At 39.2% G+C, this 20,767-nt stretch overlaps 1 protein-coding gene across 2 annotated transcripts in view; it reads left to right on the forward strand.

Annotated features, from left to right (window-relative positions):
* Positions 1–8,223: 8,223 nt before the first annotated feature.
* Positions 8,224–20,767, forward strand: part of TBC1D23 (TBC1 domain family member 23) — a 65,445-nt gene continuing 52,901 nt past the window's right edge. For both annotated transcript variants that reach the window (XM_060098680.1, XM_060098681.1), the window contains exon 1: positions 8,224–8,493. In XM_060098680.1, coding sequence (XP_059954663.1) covers positions 8,441–8,493 — 53 coding nt within the window. In that variant the 5' untranslated portion in view covers positions 8,224–8,440. The remainder of the gene's footprint in view (positions 8,494–20,767) is intronic.

Here is a 20,767-nt window from a genome sequence, read left to right on the forward strand (position 1 = left end):
TTGAAAAATGTTCAGCTTTATTGAGGTATAATTGACAAAATGGAAAGATATTTAAAGTGTACATGAAAACAATAAAGTGTACATGGTGATGATTTGATATACTTATTCATTGTGAAAAGATTCCTCCCGTCTAGTTAATTAACACATCTACAACTTGGTTTTTTTTGCTTAATACATGGTAGACACCTTTCTGTGTCATTATATATAGCTTTACCTCATTCTATTATATTTAACAGCAACATAGTATTTCATCATATAGAGGTACCATCCAATGATGGACAATTAAGTTGACTCCAATTTTTTTTGCCATTACAAGCCAAACAGTACATCAATGAGCATCCTTGTATATACTCTTGCTCAATTGTGCAAATATCTCTGTAAGATAAATTCTACAGAGAATATTTCAAAAGGTACATATACTTTAGATGTTGATGAGTATTTCCAAATTCTAATCCAAAAACATTTGCACAAATTCACTTCCTATAGTGGCATGTGAGAGTGCCCATTGCCAGTCTCTGTCTCCTGATTGGTCACCTCTCATCCTACAGAAAGAACCAGAATCAGAATTTTACAGGATTTGTATCCTTAGACCTAGTCCATTTTCTGGGCCACAGCCCTATTTCCAACTGCCTAATATATCCCGTTTCCATCAAACCTCTATCCACAACAGATCCCTCCTGAGGGCTCTGCTCCTGCTGTGGCTACTGCCATCAGGACCACACAGCCCTTCTTTTGATCAGGAATTCGGTCTCTCATAATCTTTCTCTTCCCACAATCTTTCTCATTTTTATTACTTTTTTCTAGCTCTATGGCTAATATCCCAGTTTAGGATCTTACTGGCCCCTGGCTGACCTCCCTGTCTCTGATCTCTTCTACCTTCAATCCAACTGTTCATCTTTGTAAAACTGTCCTTGGGTCATAGAGTCCTCTAATATTTGAGAACCTTCAGTTGCTCTCCATTCCCTGCCAGATCCTGGCTGAACTGTCTCTCCCATCACTGGCCTACTCTCTGAACCACCAACATGCCTGGTGCTTTTCTGCATTTGATCTTGTCAGTCCCTCCCTGAAGTTCTTTTCCTTATCTCTGCCTACCTGAACACTATCTACCCACTGAGCCTAAATATATCTGGGCGAAGAGATTTCCAGATGGAGGGAACACTGGGGTTGCAGATTATGTAGAGCCTCTTAGGACATTGTAAAGACTGTGACTAGACAAAATTGAAGCAGTATCATTATCTGTGGATATAGGCTTTGTCTCTGCTCACAGATTATCACCAAATGCTTTATACAAATCAAAGATTTAAAAAATAATAATGTTTTTATGGCAGGAAGAAATTAATTTGCTTCAGGTTAGAAATGATGACACAAGATTTTGCCTCTCCCAGGAAGGATTTCATTAAGCAGAAGCAGAAACACTCAATTGAGCAATTGCACCTACTTGTGATGTATAAGGACCCTGAAGTAATGTCCGCCCTCTTCTTCTTCTTTTGTGTGTCTTCATTAACTTATTTTTTTTAATTTAATACAAACATGACAATCATTTCTACTTCTAAAGAAATGCTTCTTAAATCATGATAGAAAACTACTTGCCTATTTGATCTAACTTGATTTCAGATTTCATATTTATTCATTACTAATTCATAGGGTTGTTGGGAGGATTGAATGAGTTAACAGAAGTGCTTAGAACAATGCCTAGGACATGGTAAATGGTCTATAAGCGTTTGCAGTAATAATGTTACACATGTACACACACACACACACACACATGCACACAGTCCATTCATCCATTTACTCATACAGCAGATTACAGCTATGTATCAAGTACTGTGCTAGGCACTAGAAATGTAAAGACATATTAAGCTGGTCCCAAGGATATCAGGTCTAGCAGAGAAAACAAATATATAAGCATATAATTTTGAGGAATATTTAAGGGGAAGTGATAGCAAAAGGCAGGAATGAATAATTCTGCTTGAGAGAGAGGGTTACAAAGAAAATGTTGCTCAAGCCATATGGCTAAGTGTAACCAGTTGAAGGAAGTTAGAATGTAACAAAGCAGAGGAAGCAAGTCTCAACAAAGACATAAAGTCATGGAGCAGCAGGGCGTATCTGGGGCCTGTAAATATAGAATGGCTGAGGGACTTCCCTGGTGGTCCAGCAGTTAAGACTCCACACTCCCAATGCAGGGGGCCTGGGTTCGATCCCTGGTGAGGGAACTAATCCCGCATGCCGCAGCTAAAAGAAGAAAGATTTCGCATGCCACAACTAAGGATCCCGTGTGCCGCAACTAAGACCCGGCGCAGCCAAATAAATATTTTTTAAAAATCAAGCAACTGACTTAAAAAATATAGAATGGCTGAAGCATATGTTAAAAGGGAAGATGGGAAAGTACTCAAGATTCTGAGAGTATTGTATCCATGATAAAGAATTTAGACATTCTTTATAGGGGATAATGGGCAATTGAAGGATTTTAGGCAAACTTCCATTTTAGAAATATGCAACAAGAGGCACAAATACAAATACCTCTGAGGGTCAAGCAAATAAAAAATGTGTAAATTGGGGGCGGGTCCAAAGTGGTGGGGAATGGTGGAGGAGACAAACTGAAAAGTGTATAAAGGTATTCAAGTGATTAAAAATGACAAGAGGGCCTCCCTGGTGGCGCAAGTGGTTGAGAGTCCGCCTGCCGATGCAGGGGATACGGGTTCGTGCCCCGGTCTGGGAGGATCCCATATGCCGCGGAGCGGCTGGGCCCGTGGGCCATGGCCGCTGAGCCTGCGCGTCCGGAGCCTGCGCGTCCGGAGCCTGTGCTCCGCAACGGGGGAGGCCACAGCAGTGAGAGGCCCGCATACCGCAAAAAAAAAAAAAAAAAAAAAAAAAAAAAAAAAAAAAAATGACAAGAGAGGGCCTCCCTGGTGGCGCAGTGGTTGAGAGTCCGCCTGCCGATGCAGGGGATACGGGTTCGTGCCCCGGTCTGGGAGGATCCCATATGCCGCGGAGCGGCTGGGCCCGTGAGCCATGGCCGCTGGGCCTGTGCATCCGGAGCCTGTGCTCCGCAACGGGAGAGGCCACAACAGTGAGAGGCCCGCATACCGCAAAAAGAAAGAAAAAAAAAAATGACAAGAGAATAAAAATTGCTAAGTAAATCTAGCCTGAGGGCTGCCAGTTTGAACCCCTAGTGTAGAGCCTGTGTTGACTCTTTGGGGAAGAGAGTGGCAGGAGGTTGGAGACTAATTAAGGACTCCCTTCATGCAAAACAAAATGAGGAGCAAAAGCAAGAGAAAAACTGCGGGGGTGGTGAAGAACGACCTGACTTGAAAAATGCCTAGGGAGGAAAATATGCATAGGTCCATGATGACCCATGGGAAATAAGAAGGAAAGAAAGCTAGAATAATTCCCAAGTTTCTGGCTTAGATGACTAGATATATAATAAAACCATTTACCTCTATAGAAATGGAATGGACTGGGGAGCAGGTAGACATAATGAGTTTGGTTTTAGAAATATTGTGTTTGGAGTGTTTGTGGGTCATCCAAGTGCAAGCTCCCAGGAGATGGCTAGATTCATAGATGCAAACTATAAAAGGCCAGGGTTGGAAATACAGATTTAGGAGTTAGGTTACAGATGGAAATTAACAACACAGAAGTAGTTGATATTGTCTAGAAAAAAGTGTGAGCAAAATTATAGAGAAGAAATTCTTCATCTAAATGTTTTAAATGCTTTTGTTTCTGTGGTCATTTTCATATTCATTATATCCTAAGAATTCTTTTTACTTAATGTTTTAATTCTTCTTATGTGAATTTGGAATGTAGTAATGACAGTGATAAGCTGTACAATTTATTTCTTTTTCTTTTTTTTTAAATTGAAGTGTAGTTGACTTAACAATGTTGTGTTAATCTCTGCTGTACAGCACAGTGACTCAGTTATACAAATATGGACATTCTTTTTTTATATTCTTTTCCATTATGGTTTATCCCAGGAGATTGGATATAGTTCCCTGTGCTGTACAGTAGGACCTTGTTGTTTATCCATTCTAAATGTAATGGTTTGCATCTACCAACCCAGAACTCCCAGTCCATCTCTCTCCCTCCCTGCCTCCCCCTTGGCAACCACAAGTCTGATCTCTATGTCTGTGAGTCTCTCTGTTTCGTAGATAGGTTCATTTGTGCCATATTTTAGATTCCACATACAAGTGATATCATATGTATTTGTCTTTTTCTTTCTGACGTACTTCAGTATGATAATCTCTAGTTGCATCCATGTTGCTGCAAATGGCATTATTTCATTCTTTTTTATGGCTGAGTAGTATTCCATTGCATATCGGTACCACATCTTCTTTATCCATTCACCTATTGATGGACATTTAGGTTGTTTCCATGTTTTAGCTATTGTGGATAGTGTTGCTATGAACATAGGGGTGCATGTATCTTTTCGAATTATAGTTTTGTCCAGGTATATGCCCAGGAGTGGGATAAGCTGTACAATTTAGCATGGGTATTAGAGAAACCAGTCTGTAAATAACATATTCATAGAAATTGTAACACATAACTGTATTTTTTACACATATCATTAAAAGCATATATCATGCAATTTCATCCAATTACCTTAGATGGTTGCTTGCTAACTCTTTTATTTGGAAAGACATATGCCTAAAAGGAAGGGTGAGTATAAGTGTATGAGGTGAATGGAGACAGATCATACGTAAAGAATAGCACAGTCATTGTCTAAAGATACTGTTTACATATTGTGAGTGTGTGAACTCACAAAAAGCAAGAAGTTAAGTTTTTAAAATGAAGGCTAGTTCCAGCTAACATACTGTTTACTACCTCTGTTTCTAACCAGCAGCGACTCAACCCTAATAAGAGCCTTTTGTCCCTTTTGTCTTGAACATTTGGAAACAAATCTGGAATGAGGAAAGAGTGAAACAGGCTCCCACGTTAAAGCATAACTATCCCAAACCCAAGAATGGGTCAATCCCTGTCCAAATGTTTACTTTGGGTCCATCTATATAACCTATTAAGAGTCAACTTCAATTAGCAAAGACAACTACTGAAGGATAAGGGAGAAATATTTTTTTATCACTGTTTGCTCAACACTTGCCCCCAATCCCAACCAGCTGTTTGTATATAGCTGAATGACTTCATCTATTCCAAAATACTTCAAAAAAAATCTTCAGTTCATTTAACAAATATTTATTGAGAATAGACTGTGTCATAATATGACTTAAGTACATATAATACAATATGAACTACATAATTACATAGTTATATGGCACACAACACCAAATAATAGATGAAAAATATTCTTTTTTTTTACAGTTTCATTCAAAACCAAGAAACTTTAATTTTCCCTTTATAAAAATGCAATTTGATTTTATCCAAGGATAATATAGAATAATACCATACTTTTCTATTTGGGCACGGGAGTACAAATAGCTGCAGAATTGCAGGCCAATAACACAACCTATGTGGGTGATAGGATGTGTCTTTCTTGACGACATATCTTGGAATGGCTGCATTGTGCACAGATCCAGATGGTCACCACTATTAGCATCACCAGGTCTATGAAAAAAGAAATTCCAACTTCCTCTGTTCCAGAAAGATATAAAGATATATAAAAGCAGAGAGAGCTTCTAGTGTCATTGATGGAATCTTCTCATAATTAGGAGAAAAGAGTAAAGAAAGAAAATACAGGGAGATAATTTCATAATAAAACCTCTCTAGCTCTTGAAATTTTTTTTTAAAGCAGAGATTTACTACTAGAATTTAACAAATTCTACTTGTAATCCCATACTTATATTTTTTAAAGCTCATAACAATCCCGGTAAAAGGCAGGACTTTGAGATTTTTTTTTAAAGCACAAAAATACTCAGAAAGTTACACCCATAAAAACTTGTAGCCAGCTATAAAATGTTCTTTGGGCATAGTGATATCCTTGTCACCTCAGGAAGTGAGGCATGTTGGGGAAAATGTGGACAAACTGGATCCAAATGAAGAGGAAGGACTTACCAGAAAACTCATCAACTACGGAGTCTACACTAACTCAGGAGCCTGGATATCAAACACAAGCAAACACTTGATATATTTTAAATGGAATAATACTTTTACCACATGGAGTATTAAGCAGTCACTGTTTTAATTACACTGAGAATGAATTACAATTGAGGGTTATGATCACCTTAATCAATGAACAACTGCTTGTCATGTCACTGAATTAACAGTTTTACAAAACATTGTAGAAAACTTCTGAAAATCCACTGACAGCAATTGAAGAGACCCAGCAGAGGTCCTGAATATCAGGATGGTAATTTGACCTAGATTCATGTCTTTTATTCTTTTTGATAGCTGTCATGTAAACTCTCACTCCATATTAAAAGAAATTTTCCCCATAGAAGGACTGAACATCATGCAGAGATCCTTGGCTTAGAAGTAGGTGCAATAATGTGGCTCTGTATTATCTCCCCTTTGGGAAGAGAATGAACATGTTTTTGGTTGTAAATGAAAGAGCTGTACTATGCTTTGTGCTTATTTAGTCAAATAGTTTTTAAAATTATGAAACATTTTAGATACCAAAGCATAGACTCTATAAAGAATACTGAACACCTATGTAGCCATTTCTCAGCTCTTTAGAAACAAAATATTAAAAATATAATTGAAGCCATTTCCTCTCCTTCCACAAATGTAACTGTGAGAACTGCAGAACTTTGGGCACCTAACAGCTCTGTCCAAACCCTTGCACTAAGAGACTTGATCAAACTCTAGCATGGTTTTTAGCAATTTTAGGCTGTGTCCCTGGGATGACCCTGGCCTCCAATGAACCCCATTAAAATGCCTGATTGAGAAAGTGCAATGGCTGCCAGGAGAGTTTACTGTTTGATCTAGCCAACACCTGATGATAGGTTACTGACGTCTCTTGGAGCATTTACTACAAAGGGCTTACATCTGTGAATATGTATCTCTTACAACTTAGACGTGTCCTTCTCAAGGACCTGAGAGCCATTCCTTTGAAATGTAATCATCAAGAAGGGCAGGGTCTCTGTCTCTCAGGCTCTGTGGGAGGGAAGAATCCTGACCTCGAAAATTGCCAGCTAGCAGACACAGCTGGTCTAATCACAATTACACTGACCAATGCTTTGTAATTTTTCACTTGTCTGACTCTGAGTCTCGCTCTCCCTGCTCCCTCTTTCTCCCTTTAAAACCCCTAATCACTTCTGCACAAATCAGAATGGAACAGCCCATTCCCCTACTGTCCGTAGTTTCTGAATAACATCTGTTTTCACTACTTAACTAATGTCTGGTTTTGTTTATCTTTGAGAACTGCCATTCCAATTTTTCTATATATCATTCTTGCGCATTTTTAAAAAGCACATACATTCTATAAAAATGTATATTGTGCTGCCTATTTTTAAAGCCAAATATAAATGACACCATACTTTACCTACCCTTCCACAATGTCTTGTTCATTTAACATCATATTTTCCAGATTAATCCATATTGTTACACGTGGCTCTACTTCATCAGCATTAGGTCCAGGGCTTACAAAAGCATTTCCCTAGGTCCGTCTTCCTGAACCCTGTGCTCAGCCCTAGGCCCAGGGATGGTCAAGGGGAAACAAAAAGCCGGTGCTTTGCTGGTGATGGTAGACACCGAGTTTGGATGTGGAGGCCGAGGAGTCCACCCACGTGGAGTGAAGGGGAAGTAGGGTGGGAAGAGAAGAAACATGGCAGCTCTCCCTGCTTGGAAATCCAGAGTTCTAGAATTCTAAATTTGGACTTGACCTTCTATGTTGTTAGAAAGATATGCTTATAAAGGTGGGAGGTTAGAACATATTTCCTTTACTATTTAGCTTAAAAAAAAAAACTTTTAAAGTATTCAAACATAAAGTACGTGGCCTCCATTTGTACTTCTGACCGCGCCCCACAAACAGGGGTGAGCGTGCCTTTTCCTTACATCCCACTCTTTTCTCAAACACAGCTGTTGCACTAGAAAATGGCCCAAATGTGGCTATGCTCCTATCTCCACCCTCCCTGTAGAATTCCCACCTCCCCTCGCCTCTCCACTATTTAAGACAGTCAAACATGACTTTAAGCAGGACGCCAAGACGCAGAGGAGACACTAACTGGACGCCAAGAAGCGACGCTCTCAAGGGCCTCCTACTGGGACGCACGCCCTCGCCAAGCCCCGCCCACTGCGCCCGGCCCGGGCCCCGCGGCATCCTGGGACATATAGTCTTTGGAGGGGCACCGGCTGTCCACGTCTCCTCCTCCAAGTTACCTTTCGCCCTCGGGACGTCGTGACGTTGCGTTCCTCGCATCGTCGCCTCTTCCCTCTTCCCTTCCCTCTCCAGAAGCTGAGTCCCAGACTTCCGAGGACCTTTTACGACATTGGGTCTGACTCGGCCTCGGCACCGGGTCCACTTTTCGGCAAAGTGACGTGGACGTCAACAGCAATGGCGGAAGGAGAAGAGGTCCTGCCACTGCCAACGTCGGGCGGCGACGGCTGGTGAGTGAAAGCCCCGGGCTGCTTTGCACTGCCTTTCTGTTCTGCCTTGTCACCACCCTGCGGGTCCCCGCGGCACCGGCAGGTGCCGGCATGGAACGGGAAGACCCGTCCTCGAAGTTCGGCGCCCTGCCCCGCCCCCTCTGCTTACTGGCTCTCCTCTGCCAGCCCAGTCCTGCCCAAGGGGTTAAGCCCGGACTCGAAGGGAGAGGGGTGTCGTCCAGCTGCTGGGTCTCAGTTCGGCCCTCCCGGTTCATCCGACGGTTTCCAGACTGTGCTGGAGAAGGGTGGCTTCAGGGTTGGGTTTGGCCGTAATTCCTGGCCCGGGGAGTCAGAATAGGCTGGTGAGGAAGGAAGATTTGCGGATGCAGATCTCAGGCAGTGGAATACCATTTGAAGAAAAGACCACTTGAAATGATCACCGCGATCTTTGCCTCAGGGTTCAGAGGTTGAGAGATTCACGCAGGGAGGATCCCTCCCACATAATTCAGACATTTTTTGTGCTAGGTTTTATTTCTCGTTTCGCGTTCCAATAGTTAACACCCTTCGTCTCTTGCACACAAGCCCTTTTTTCCCTTCCTATCACTTTCCTCACAGCTCGATTTCAGAGCTTTGGGTGCGATATAAGACACTGCTCTTGCTTTACTCAAGCCTTTGTATGCTTACCTGATCTATTCTCAGGGTTGTGGGAGGATCTCGGACAATTTTTGGTAGACTTTAGTCACTCAGTGTCGTTAATCTCTGGGAAAGTCTCCTACATTTGAATTAGTTGATCTTCACAATACACTTTTAGGGACAGTATCATAAAAAAAAAAAGTGGAACCTTTAGAGGCTTGTCGAATTTTTACAGTTGATGTAAGTGTATTGACTACTGGTATTAGATAGTTTTAGATCTGCTTGTTCATCATATATGTACAGCTCACTGGCACTCTGTCTAATTATAATCCAGTACATTTGTAGACATGGAGTTTAATTCCTCAGGAAGAAATGGAAATCGGTGAAAGGGATAGATAATACAGTAATTGAGAAGTTCAACTCTCAATTAGCAGACATCAAGCATCAACTTAGTACATGCACTCTCCAAGGTGTAGGGTGAAAATTTACGTGACCTAGATGTAGTTTCTTTTCTTGATTTGCTTATCTTGGAGTTGGGGAGCTGTAATAGGAACACTCACTAAGAAGGTAAAATTGCTCTGGTTCTTTGGGAGTGTGAAGAAAAGTGATATGAAAGTTCAGGGAGGGCTTCCCTGGTGGCGCAGTGGTTGAGAGTCCGCCTGCCGATGCAGGGGACGCGGGTTCGTGCCCCGATCCGGGAGGATCCTGCATGCCACGGAGCGGCTAGGCCCGTGAGCCATGGCCGTTGGGCCTGCGCGTCCGGAGCCTGTGCTCCGCAACGGGAGAGGCCACAACAGTGAGAGGCCCACATACTGCAAAAAAAAAAAAAAAAAAAAAAGAAATTCAGGGAGACAGAAACCATGTCCACTTGGAGTCATTGGGGAAAGTTTTACGGGGCTGGAGGTGTTTGAATTAGGCCTTGAAGAATGAGTAGGATCTAGACCAGCACTGTCCAATAGAAGTGTAATGTGTACCACATATGTAATTTAAATTTTCTAGTAGCCACATTAAAAAGAAACAGGTGAAATTAATTTTATCTATTTTATTTAATTGAATATATCCAAAATATTATTTCAACATGTAGTCATTGTTAAAAAAACAATACGGTTACATCTTTTTTGTACCAAGTCTTAAAATTCGATGTATATTTTACATTTATCATACATCTCTGTCTGGTTTAGCCACATTTCAAATGTTAAGTAGCCACACATGGCTGGTGGCTAACATGCAGGGTCAGATTAACAGAGCAGAAAGTTCTCTATGAAGTAATAGCATGAGCAAGGACATAGGCAAGAAAACTAATGATTTGTTTGGAGCGTAATGACTAGAACATCATGAAATTTGCTGTTTTGGAAGAGTGAATTTGTTGTATTATAAACTGGCTGTAATAGCTGATTGCAGGCCACAAGGGGAAGTGTTTCTAGAGCTAAGGTGTCTTTAAGTTTTTAGGTTAGGAGGATTGTGAGCAGGTGTCTGGTTTACAGGGGCAAGGACCATGGAGTGAATGGTTGCTAGAGGTAATATTTTTTCTCTTCTGGCGTTTCGGTATCTTTGGTGAGGCTTCCCATTTTTCTCTTTTTATTTTCACGAGTGGAGGAACCCTGAGTGTTCTCTGATTTTTATTCTCCCTCCATTCTCTTCTAATCTGTTTCTCTACCTCACTCCACGCACTGGTCCCCTAGAAGTGAGTTTGAATAGAGTCAGAAAAGATTTGGATTTGGAGCCACAAGTTCAGTAAAGCCTCTGTTCTTAGAGTGCTTGTTGATTGGGTTGTTATAGAATGGAGAGGCTTTATTCTTTTTAAAAAAAAAAATGCTGTGACATTTTTATTGTAGTTTTTTTTTTTTTTTTTTTGCGGTACGCGGGCCTCTTGCTGTTGTGGCCTCTCCCGTTGCGGAGCACAGGCTCCGGACGCGCAGGCTCAGCGGCCATGGCTCACGGGCCCAGCCGCTCCGCGGCATGTGGGATCTTCCCGGACCGGGGCACGAACCCGTATCCCCTGCATCGGCAGGCGGACTCTCAACCACTGCGCCACCAGGGAAGCCCTGTAATTTTTTTAGATAGAATTTTTTCTGAAATGTATTATACATCTCATTGCCTAACCAAACTCATCTTAATGATTTAGGGTCATTCCGTTTACAATGTAAGTGTATAAGAATAAAACTAGGTCCCTGTCCTCAAGGAATTTGTGGTCTAGTTAGAGGAGACACATTTAAGAACATCAATAACTGTTATACTTTTGTAACACACTGACACCTTTTGGGCCTATTTAGGCAGAAAGGGTAGATTGTTGCTGTTTAAATGGTCCCCTATAGCCATCCCTTTTTGAGATTGCTTTTTATTAGTTTTTCCTGTTTTCTTTCTTTGTTGTCAGTGGTATCTCCCAGTTTGTTCCTGATCTGTGAAGGTAAGTAGCTGAACTTGTTAAATTATCTATTCATTTGTAAAAAGGCTCAGGATGGGGCCTGAAGAGCTTAAAAGTACAAGATGGCACTTTTACTTATTTACTGTTTTTCAATTATGTTCTAGATCATTGTTTCTCAAAAGTTAAATGTGCATTAGGGTTACCTGGAGAGCGTGTTAAAATGCAGATTCTGATTCAGTAGATTTGCTTGGGACCCGAGATTCCATATTTCTGACTGACCAGCCACTGGGTGATGGCATTTCTGGTTCATGGACCATACTCTAGTTATCAAGGTTCTAGATGATGTGTATCTCCGAATGAGTTGGTTAGAGGAATATCTGTATGTATGTTATGTCTCTGTATGTTATAGTGTATCACCTAATACATTATACTATATATATTACATAATTATACTATAATTTATCTGACTACATGATTTATCATTGCTCTTTAGCTAGTGAACTTCTCGTGGGCAGTGCTGATGGCAGGTGGCTCAGTAAATGTTTATTGTCTGAATGTGTGCATGAATGAATACAGACTTTTGTAAAATCATGTGCAGTAATATACCAAGCTGTCAATTCATATAAATTTTCTGACTCCATTGTTTTTGTGAGCTGTGTAATTGTCTGCTGGTGTAATGCTCATTTTTTATGGAAAACCAGGGTTATCAGAAACTGCCTCAGCTCTCAAACTTTCTGAAATTGCAGCCATGTAAGCTCAGAGGGCATGGAGAAATCCTTGTAAAAATGTTTACAGTTTGAAATGATTTAAGTTTAATTAAAAAGTTAGTATAAGCTACAGGTTTGAAAATAAAAGAAATGTTAAATTATTACAGTCTAAAGATTGGTCATTATTCTTCTTGGTATTGAAGAAACTAGCTTTGAAATTGAGGCTTTCATTTTCTGAGACTTTCTTTCTGAAATAACTCCTTAAGATCTAAAGTCATGATTAAAGAAAATTTTCTTTTTGGTGTACACATTGATTGTACAACAACTGTTGGTATTCTGAGTTTGCTTAGTTAAATTTTTTTGTACAACTTTTCTTAAATTGTTGCTAAACTTCTATTAAAATTGTAGAAATATCAGTTCCATAAAGAAGCTTCTATTGTTGTAATTTGAAATGTGAATAGGAATTGTTTTGAGAATAATGGGGTCTTTTTCAAAGTTTTGTGCACTTTGTGAATAGTACTCTCGGTGCTTTCCATTTCATAAGCATTGAAATAGAGATTTAAAGTGTCACTTAGGGAGCAGGTGATTGCAGTTTCAGACATGATAAAATCAATAAAGAAATACATTTAATATGAAAGAGAATGTAACCCATTGCTTAAGAAGAATATTGGTAGCTTGTAGTTCTAGCAAGACTAGATATTACCTTACGAAAAATGAAGAGAAAATGAACCTTACTGGCTGGAATTAGGAGTTTTTAAGTGACAACTGTTTGATTTTGTAAACTGTAAGTAGAGGGTAGACAAAAATTAGAAATTAAGACTTATTTTGTTATAGTATTTACATTAATGTTATTATTATAATTCAGATTTTACTGTTTTTAGAGGTAATTCCTAAATAATAATTCACTTTTAGGATTTTGTTCCTGTAGATGTTTTAATATCCGCAGGTAAGAGTTAGTAATTGGTTTTTGCACACTAAAGAAACGTATTCAATTAATTTATTTCTATTTGTACTCACTGCTGAGAATACAGGTGCATTCCCTGAGTACAGTGAGGCAATTCAGGTAATTCTGGAGCACTAGTTAAGTGTACTGTGATACACAGCCAACTCATGAGTAGGCGTCTTCTGAACAGAATCGATAAAGTATGTTTGGCAAATCTTTTCTGCTGCTTATGGTGAAATGTGGATCCTACTTGGTATAAACGAAAGACAGTGCCCCCCCCCGCCCCGCCCCACGTATCAAAAAGCAAAATAGAGGCAAAGCATTCTAATTCATTCAGCAAACATTAACTAAATACTGGTTATATTCAAGCTGCTATGTAGTGTTGTAGAAAAAATTTGAAACATTTAAAACCAGAACTGTGCATTGTTCTGACATTCTTGGGCACTTCAGTTTTTCATCATTTTAGCCCTAGGAATAGATACATGAAGATATCTTCTGAAGATACTTAAGTACTTGTGTTGTTGGAAATTACATGCTTCAGTAGAGTAGAATAGGATTATACAGCTTGAAAAGGGACAATGCTTGAAGTGACTTATTTAGATATTGAGAATTACACATGGAAAACAAATCAGTCCCATATGTTAGGTTCATAAGAGCAAATTGTTGTTTGTGGAAATTCAAGAGCAGTAAGAGCCAATTAAAAAAAACCTATTTCCTGAAATTTAATGTATATTTGTTTTTAAGGGTCTGTCTTACCTTTTGACCTGAGTTGAGAAAATGATGACTAATTCAATCATTTGTTTCACATCTTCCTTCTTCTCGAAGGTTAAAGGAGTTTTTTCTTATCCTTAAGCTGACATAGCATTTCGTAGTTGGGTGGGAATGCTGTAGCGTGTGCTTTCCTTACTTTAAAGCAGTTGTTACATAAAACTAGTTGCTATGGTGGTATTTAATAATTTCGCTAAGAAGATATAAGAAAATACTATGTTTACGTAGAGCTTTATCCTTTGTATACTATCTCATTTTGGCTCTTAGAACAATTCTATGAAGAAGGGAAATTATGAATTATTTTCCTTTCCTTGTTAGAGATGAGAGAACAGGCATAGGGAGGTTAGACAGTAGACTCAGTGAGTGGAAAATCTGGGACTTAAACTCATGGCTCTTTAAGCCCTGTACAGGCTCTTTCTAAAGTTGATTGCGTGTACAGTATATAGTTCACAAATACTTTAACAGATAGCTAGAGAGAACCCAGTTAAAAATATGCTAATCCTATACTCAATCAGCCATGTGTTTTGAAACATACAATATGCAAAGTTGTGCTTTGTTCAACATATGGTGTGTATTTTCTGTGGCACTTTACAAGGCTCTAAGGATATGCATGAGCTGTGAAACACATTATTGTTCTTGCATCCACAGGAAGGGACAATTCATGCTTGATATGGTGGGATATGATACAGAGCATTATATACTGTAACTTTATATCTCTATGGTTTTCATAATGTGTCCTCATATCTCTTGCCAAAAATCACTTAAATAGATTAGTTTTTTATCTTAAGATATTATGGTTACAGGGACTTCCCTGGTGGAGCAGTGGTTAAGAATCCGCCTGCCAATGCAGGAGACACAGGTTCGAGCCCTGGTCTGGGATGATCCCACATGCCGCAGAGCAACTAAGCGCATGCGCCACAACTGCTGAGCCTGCACTCTAGAGCCTGCGTGCCCTAGGGCCTGTGCTCTGCAACAAGAGGAGCCACTGCAAGGAAAAGCCCATGCACTGCAACGAAGAGTAGCCCCCTCTCACTGCAATGAGAGAAAGCCTGCACGCAGCAACGAAGACCCAACACAGCCATAAATAAATAAATAAATAAAATTTAAAAGATATTATGGTTACAAAATATCTAGGTTATATAATATGTTATATATTTAAATGTATTTATGTAATAAGTTATATATTAAATATATGTAGATATATAAGCAATACAATTATATGTATATGTATCGTTTATGGAAGTAAAATTATAATTTTTTTTTTTTTTTTTGCAGTACACGGGCCTCTCACAGTTGTGGCCTCTCCCGTTGCGGAGCACAGGCTCCGGACGTGCAGGCCCAGCGGCCATGGCTCACGAGCCCAGCCGCTCTGTGGCATGTGGGATCTTCCCAGACTGGGGCACGAACCTGTGTCCCCTGCATTGGCAGGCGAACTCTCAACCACTGCGCCACCAGGGAAGCCCTAAAATTATAATTTTTGATTTACTTATTTAGTTTGTGAGAGCACAGTAGTGGTATTTAATTAGAACATGTAAACAGTTACACAGTTTTAATAACTCTCTCACCTCAGTAATTTTTTCATTGTTTTTATTCAGTGATGTTGGAGAAATAAGAAACTTGCTTTTAAAATAGCTTGCTTGTGGTTATTGTCCCTCTTTAAAGAGTTTCTGGTCTCTGTTTTGAAGTATAAAAGTGACGCATAGAAGGATGTATTCATCTCATATGGGTGTGCAGCTGAATACCAAACATTCTTGAGCTTATTTTGTAGATTCCATTTAGATTTAACCACTGACATGAAAATAAATGAGAGCCTATTTTATTGAATAAGTTGTCACTAATGTTGGAATTCAGGTTTAAAAAATAAATCCGTTATGTATTTCTTTGCCAAGCTATGATCTCCATAGGTAAAGTACCTTTGGAAAGAATTGCCCAAATGTTGCAAATATTGTCAGCTCATTTGCAATAATTGTTCCTTTATCTTCCAAAATGATGGTTTCAAGAAAAGGAATATTGGGGGTATTTCTTTTCTCATTACATTTTGAGTAAAGTGGAAATTTGTAATAGAAACAGGTAATTTGCTGTTTCGTGTTGACTTGTGCTGTTTTCATCCCATTCTTTCTTTGAAGCAAAAGGTATACACTATTTTCAGTTTCCAGATAAACTAGTGCTTTGGTTGGGGGGTGAGGGGAAAGACGCTGATGCATTTCTTTGTGCCTTAAAAGTGCTAGAAAGTCACCTTATATGTATAGTAAAGAACAGTGTGTTGGGGACTTTTTATTTTGGGGAAGCATGGAAGAGGAAAAGGATTTAGAACACTCTCTAAAGTTAACTACTCATTAGTAGAGAGATATTCTTCCATTTTGTAAGCCAAGTCTTACAGCAAATGCATTGCAACATTACACATATGGTAAAGTTATAAGCAGCTTTTTTTTTTTTTTAATGCTTACACAAAAATTCCTGAGTTTTTTCTTAGCAGAGGAAGGTATACCATTGGTGCAGTTTGATCTACGTGGATTATGGATCAAAAATAAGTTTATGAAAATTTAAAGCATCTGGTCCATTTGTACTGTAGTTAATTTTAGTAGTTTACAAAGCAGTCTGTGATCACTGTCTCCTTCGCCTATTGCACAGTGCTGAAATATTGTAGCTATCATGTTTGTTTGTCCTCTCAAGCCAAGAGGACTAGATTTAGCACCTTTTTTACTTGGCCAAGATCCTAGTTAAACACACATTCTGCAGAGGATTACAGTATTTGATAGGGGAGTCTCCCAAAGCTGCTTTTGTGGCTCTAATCCTGATACACAGTTTCACTTTTTTTTTTTTTTTTTTTCAAGCTCGTGGATGGGGTGTTTTTCCCCTTGGCATTCAAATATACATTTTGTTAAAATACTGTAGCAAGTGTGTCTGACAAGAATCCAGATAACTTCAAGGTTTCACAGTTAACAAATTGTGCTCTCATGGACTGTAAGGTGTCACGGTCATTTCCAAATGTGCCATCATACTATTTGCTGTTAGAATGCTTTGATAATTTGAGATTGGTATTTAAAAATAAGTTGCATAATACATATTATGGTCAACTCCATCCATATCTACTGTACAAGTAAATCTGTAACAAAGTTCTGCTATTTCCATTTCAAACAAATGTCACACAAAATATTCAGGAACAAAGTAGGGAGTTTTGGTTTGGTAGTAATTTGTAACAAGTGTGCTAACAATAGTAGCAAAATAAGTTCAGACAAAGTTTTGGTGCTGATGTCTCATGACCTGGGCATTAAGAAATAACCAGAAGTCTGATGGCACAAATTAAGTCATGAAACCACAACTCAACATGTGCAACTTGTCACTGTTACACAATTTGCTGGTGCTCACGACTAGTTAGCTGGCTACTTTTGAGTTTTAAATAATTGATCAGAAGCTTGTGCCTGGGTATAATGTGTATACATGAGCAAGCTGGCCTGTCATTGTTTAATCTGTGCTCATCAGCGGTTTACATTCTAAACAAATTGGAATGAACTACAGCTCTAAAAGAGCCGCTCCCATCTCTGTTCAATGGGATTAGATAATAGGACCTGGGCTAAAACCTTGGAGGAGCCAGCTAGACTGTAAGCCACATGAGAGTACCGGCTTTGTTTACTGCTAGATCTTCAGTGCCTCACACAGTGGTTAGCATGTAGTAGGTGCTTCAATACATATTTATTGAAGATTTGAAAAAAGAATACTTTTGTTAGGGAGGAAAGAATTCAGAGCATGGGTTAGAGAGAGTTACAGGAGAAGTACTGCAAACTGAAGGCAGAGTGTTTTAATGAGAGAGTCTAACTTTGCAGAATATGTGAAGAAGATGAGGACCAGGAAAAATGACTAATGACTCCTTGGAGCAGTTTTATTAGAGCAATGGAGGGTTTGAGTGAATGAGGAGAGACGACGTGGAGGCGAGTGGAGACTACAGTTTGCAGGGCGTTGAACCGTAAAGGGAAAGAGAGAGATGACTTTTTGAAAGGGAGGTCACATGTAGGACCTTTTGAATAAGCAAATGTGGAAATATTGGGGGAAAGGAGAATAATCATAGGCTATATTGTTCTTTATATATTTGAATGCTAGGAATACTTTCAGTGAAGAGTTCTGAGTCCATTTTATCTCTTGGCTCTGTTTAATACAGTAGCCCCTCTGTATCCTTGAGTTCCATATACAGGAGTGTAGAACCTGTAGTTTTGGAACCCGGGAATACAGAGGGCCGACTGTACTATGGCATTTTATATAAGGGATTTGAGCATCTTTGGGTTTTTGGTATCTGCAGCGGGTCCTGGAATCAATCTCCAACCGATACGGAGGGATGACTATACTACTGCTAGCAGTCAGAGGTTTGAACAATATCCTTTGCAGTAGAAATAACACATTTAAGATGTTTACACAGCAGGTGTTGGGCTTTTATTGATTTCCCCTGTAATGCGGCTTTTGTATTTTTCTTTTAATCACATAATAATGTATCTTAGATCCTGACCACTTTAAGACACAAAATTAATTTTTAAAAAAATTGGTAATTTGGGTTTTCTCTAGTTTCTCTGTACTCTGCATTTAAGCTTAGGTGATTATGTATATTCTAGGTCCTAAGTGGTCTTTTTGAACTATAATTTTTGATTTTTTAAATAATTACAGGAAAGGATTGGATTTTAAAGAATTTTGAAAACTAGTGAATTTGACTTAGCTTACTTGGTAGACTGAGAAGCTTGATGAATTAAAACGATTTGTTTCCAACCCAGAAAACATTCTGTCTTAAGTGTTTTAGCAATTTATCTCAGTATGCTTTTGGGTGACAAGAGTCTATTTTGAAGTTGAATAGGCTAGGGGAAGTCATACAGGCCATCTAATAAGTTGCTGGGAATGATTGCTAATTGCTTAATTCTAGGGCTACTTCATTATTTCATATGTATGCTTTCTATTGAAAAAAACTTATTGAGTGCTTACTTTGCCTTTAAAGATTTAATCTTGACTTAAATGAAGAGTTACTTAGTATGCCTACACTCGTGTTTTCGCTTGTCTTCTAATTTTAGTTTTTTCCACATTTTACTATTGTCTCATTTGTGCCTCAGGATTTGTGTCACATGTACCCAGCAGTGGTTCATGTGAACAGCAACTCACTGTCTGACACACTTCTTTTTGGGGAAACAGTGAATCTTCAATGCCTGCGGAGTCTTGTATGGAGACCGTCCTGAAAAATAAAGCTGGAAAGGACAAATTCAGGCAAAGTGTAGTCATTAAGATGGAATGAAAGAGGAGTGGGAGTGATAGTCTAGTAGAACAGAAGATAATTCATGTGCTGTATAAATACTCTCCACCTCTTTTGATTGGATGGTATCTGATACTATCCCTGTTCTACAGGTGAAGAAACTGGGTTGGTATCTTAGGTCACACAGCTGTTAAAAGTGTATAGAATCTGGTGTCATGTTTTCTGATTTTAAATTTTATATTATTTTCTCTGTAACACATTGTTTCTAAGCCTTTATATTCTTAATTCTTGATGCTTTTGCTATTGAGCTGCCATGGCAACTGTTTATGAGTCTGTTCCTTTCCCACACGGTAGTTAGCAAGTAGCATCAATTTGAGAAGTTAAGAGGCAAGGCAAGCTGTTATCCCCTTAACAAGGCTAAGGTGTGGCTTGGACCCTTCATAGTGATACACTCCCTTCATTGAAATAGTAAATGAGGGTTGACACAAAAGCTTCCTCTTAAAGCCCTAAATTAAAAGAGTCTGTAAACTATTTCTAATGAAGTTACTTTTTTGTAACATTTTTATTGAGATGGAATTTATGAATCATAAAAATACATCCATTTAAAGTGTACAGTTCACTGGTTTTAGTATATTCCCAGAGTTAAGCAGTCATCACCATGATCTAAGTTTAGAGTGTTTTCATTACCCCCAAAGAAACCCCATATCCATTAGCATCCGTCTTACTCCCCTGTCACCCCAGGGCATAATGATCTACTTTCTATCTCTTTACATTTGCCTATTTTGGACATTTCATGTGAATGAAATCATATAATATGTGGCCTTTGTGTCTGGTTTCTTTCACTGAGCATAATTTTCAAGGTTCACACGTGTTGCATGTTATCAACACTTCATTCCTTTCTATTGCTTAGTATTCCAGTGTATGAATACACATTTTACTTATTCATCAGATGATGGACATTTGGATTGTTTCTACTTTTTTGGCTATTATGAATAATATAGTACTGTTATAAATATTCTTTAGAAGTTTTTTGTTGTTGCCTTTTTTTTTTTTTTTTTTCTTTTTGCGGTATGTGGGCCTCTCACTGTTGTGGCCTCTCCCGTTGCGGAGCACAGGCTCCGGATGCGCAGGCCCAGCGGCCATGGCTCACAGGCCCAGCCGCTCCGCGGCATATGGGATCCTCCCAGACCGGGGCACGAACCCGTATCCCCTGCATCGGCAGGCGGACTCTTAACCACTGCGCCACCAGGGAGGCCCGTTGTTGCCTTTTTTAATGTGATAAGACATACATAATATAAAATTTGCCATTTTAACATGTACAATTAAGTGACATTAAATACATTCACAGTGTTGTGCAACCATCACCACTGTCTGTTTCCAGAATTTTTCATCATCCCAAACAGAAACTCTCTACCTAATAAACAATAGCTCCCCATTGCCTCCTACCTCCAGCCTCTGGTTACCTCTATTCTACTTTTTGTCTCTATGAATTTACCTATTTTAGGTACCTCATATAAGTGGAATCATACACTGTTTGCCCTTTTGTGACTTTTTTTTCCACACTTAGCATTTGTCTTCAGAGTTCATTCATGTTGTAGCATTTGTCAGAATTTCCTTCCTTTTTAAGGCTAACATTCCATTGTATATATATATGT

Source organism: Mesoplodon densirostris, chromosome 5, assembly GCF_025265405.1.
Source record: "Mesoplodon densirostris isolate mMesDen1 chromosome 5, mMesDen1 primary haplotype, whole genome shotgun sequence".
NCBI lineage: Eukaryota > Metazoa > Chordata > Mammalia > Artiodactyla > Ziphiidae > Mesoplodon > Mesoplodon densirostris.